Here is a 1,575-nt window from a genome sequence, read left to right as displayed (position 1 = left end):
TGACACATAAATATTCAAGGCACATGATTAGGCTAAAAAGGTGACTAGGTTTTACAGACCAATTTGTTCTTTCACTGGGAAAATAGTCAAATGTAATATAATTTCCACTTACTGGCATTTATTGATAAATAAATGCAATTAGATCTACAGCAGCAAATGCTGTCCTTTCAGATACACACCAAGAGTACACACTAGCTAACAGATGCCAGAGTAGCCAAAGCAGTATGATTACACTCCAGTTATTTCACACTGCAGTTACATGGATGTTAGCTAAAATGTCTTGTACTGTTTCTATGTACCATACTGTCTACTCTCAAGTTGCCCAAAAGAATTCTTCAAAACTAGGCAGATTAAAGAACTTACTAAACCACAAAGGATGCTCAAACTACTATTCAACACCAGTCAAACCCAAACCCTGGAGTTGATTGCTGACTATATTTAGTTTGGGCTTTTCCACTGTGGTTCTCTTCTTTTTCTTTGGTGAGCCAGAGGAATGTGTCTCCCCACTCCCTCCACTACCCATTCTATTATCTACACAATTGCCCTAAATACCCACCAAAGGAAAAGGAATATGTAAAAAACCACAACCTTCAACAATATTTAAACCACCGTCTTCTCAAATCAACTGCAATGGGGAAACAGAGGCTATCAAGCTCTGCGAGGTTTGTGAATGATCAAAACTTTCTTCCTAAAAGTTAATAACAGGCAGACAAGGATAATTCTGTTTGCTTCTAACAGGCTAGCAAAACGTTCCCCATCTGACTGAGATAAAATGTTTAATAGTTTACCTGCTTGGGCTCCTAGAAACACCAACAATTAATTACAATTCCTCAAATAACAACAATTTTCCATGTATTTTATTTTTAAGCACTTAAAACCCTTCAAAATCAAAAGACATTAAGACGAGATGTTAGCAATACTGTCTCTTAAACTTTTGTGTGCACAAAGGTCATCCATAATTTCAGTAGACAGCTCATAAGACAGGTGGTTTCTACCTTGGTGATAGCTTTGTGCAGTTATAAACAAAAAAGTATCTATAAGTAGATGACACTAGTTAACAAACCAAAGAAACAAAATGCCTTTTTAAGGCTACTGCTGCAATAAATGGTTCAGTCTGAAGTGCACTGGAATAAACTGGTTGATAGGACAAAGATAAATCTGGAGGCATAGAAGAATATTAAAAAAAGAGAAAGGAGGGTTGAAGAGACTGGCAGACACCATCTGTCAGTATTAAAAGGCTTGAATCACACGGATTGCTTTTAACTCTTTGTTCTCTCGTATCCTTGGTTAATGATAACTTTTTTATTTCTTCACACAGCTTGGCCATGTAAATCCACCACAGAGTGGTGACACAATAATATAGATGAATACCTGGGGAGGGGCAGAGAAGGCAATTTTATTTTCTTGAATCTATCACAGGCTCCTAAATAATATATAAAGACTGATGAACAAATATTGGTTCCATTAGAGTAGGAGTTGTTTAATAATACAATACACTAATCAAGTATTTTCAAAGACAGAAGTGGAATTAAAATGATCTTTTTTGATATAACCCACATCTACTTGAATTCCACT

At 36.0% G+C, this 1,575-nt stretch overlaps 1 protein-coding gene across 3 annotated transcripts in view; it reads right to left on the bottom strand.

Annotated features, from left to right (window-relative positions):
• Positions 1-476: 476 nt before the first annotated feature.
• VAMP7 (vesicle associated membrane protein 7) overlaps positions 477-1,575 on the bottom strand; it is a 68,781-nt gene continuing 67,682 nt past the window's right edge. The window contains exon 8 of one of the 3 annotated variants that reach the window (XM_007462408.1): positions 477-1,371. In XM_007462408.1, coding sequence (XP_007462470.1) covers positions 1,303-1,371 — 69 coding nt within the window. In that variant the 3' untranslated portion in view covers positions 477-1,302. The remainder of the gene's footprint in view (positions 1,372-1,575) is intronic. The other 2 variants (XM_007462409.1, XM_007462410.1) reach the window with 2 other exon arrangements.

This window comes from Lipotes vexillifer, unplaced genomic scaffold (assembly GCF_000442215.2).
Source record: "Lipotes vexillifer unplaced genomic scaffold, Lipotes_vexillifer_v1.1 scaffold115, whole genome shotgun sequence".
In the NCBI taxonomy this organism is placed as follows: domain Eukaryota; kingdom Metazoa; phylum Chordata; class Mammalia; order Artiodactyla; family Lipotidae; genus Lipotes; species Lipotes vexillifer.
This window is presented reverse-complemented; position numbering and strand designations above follow the sequence as displayed.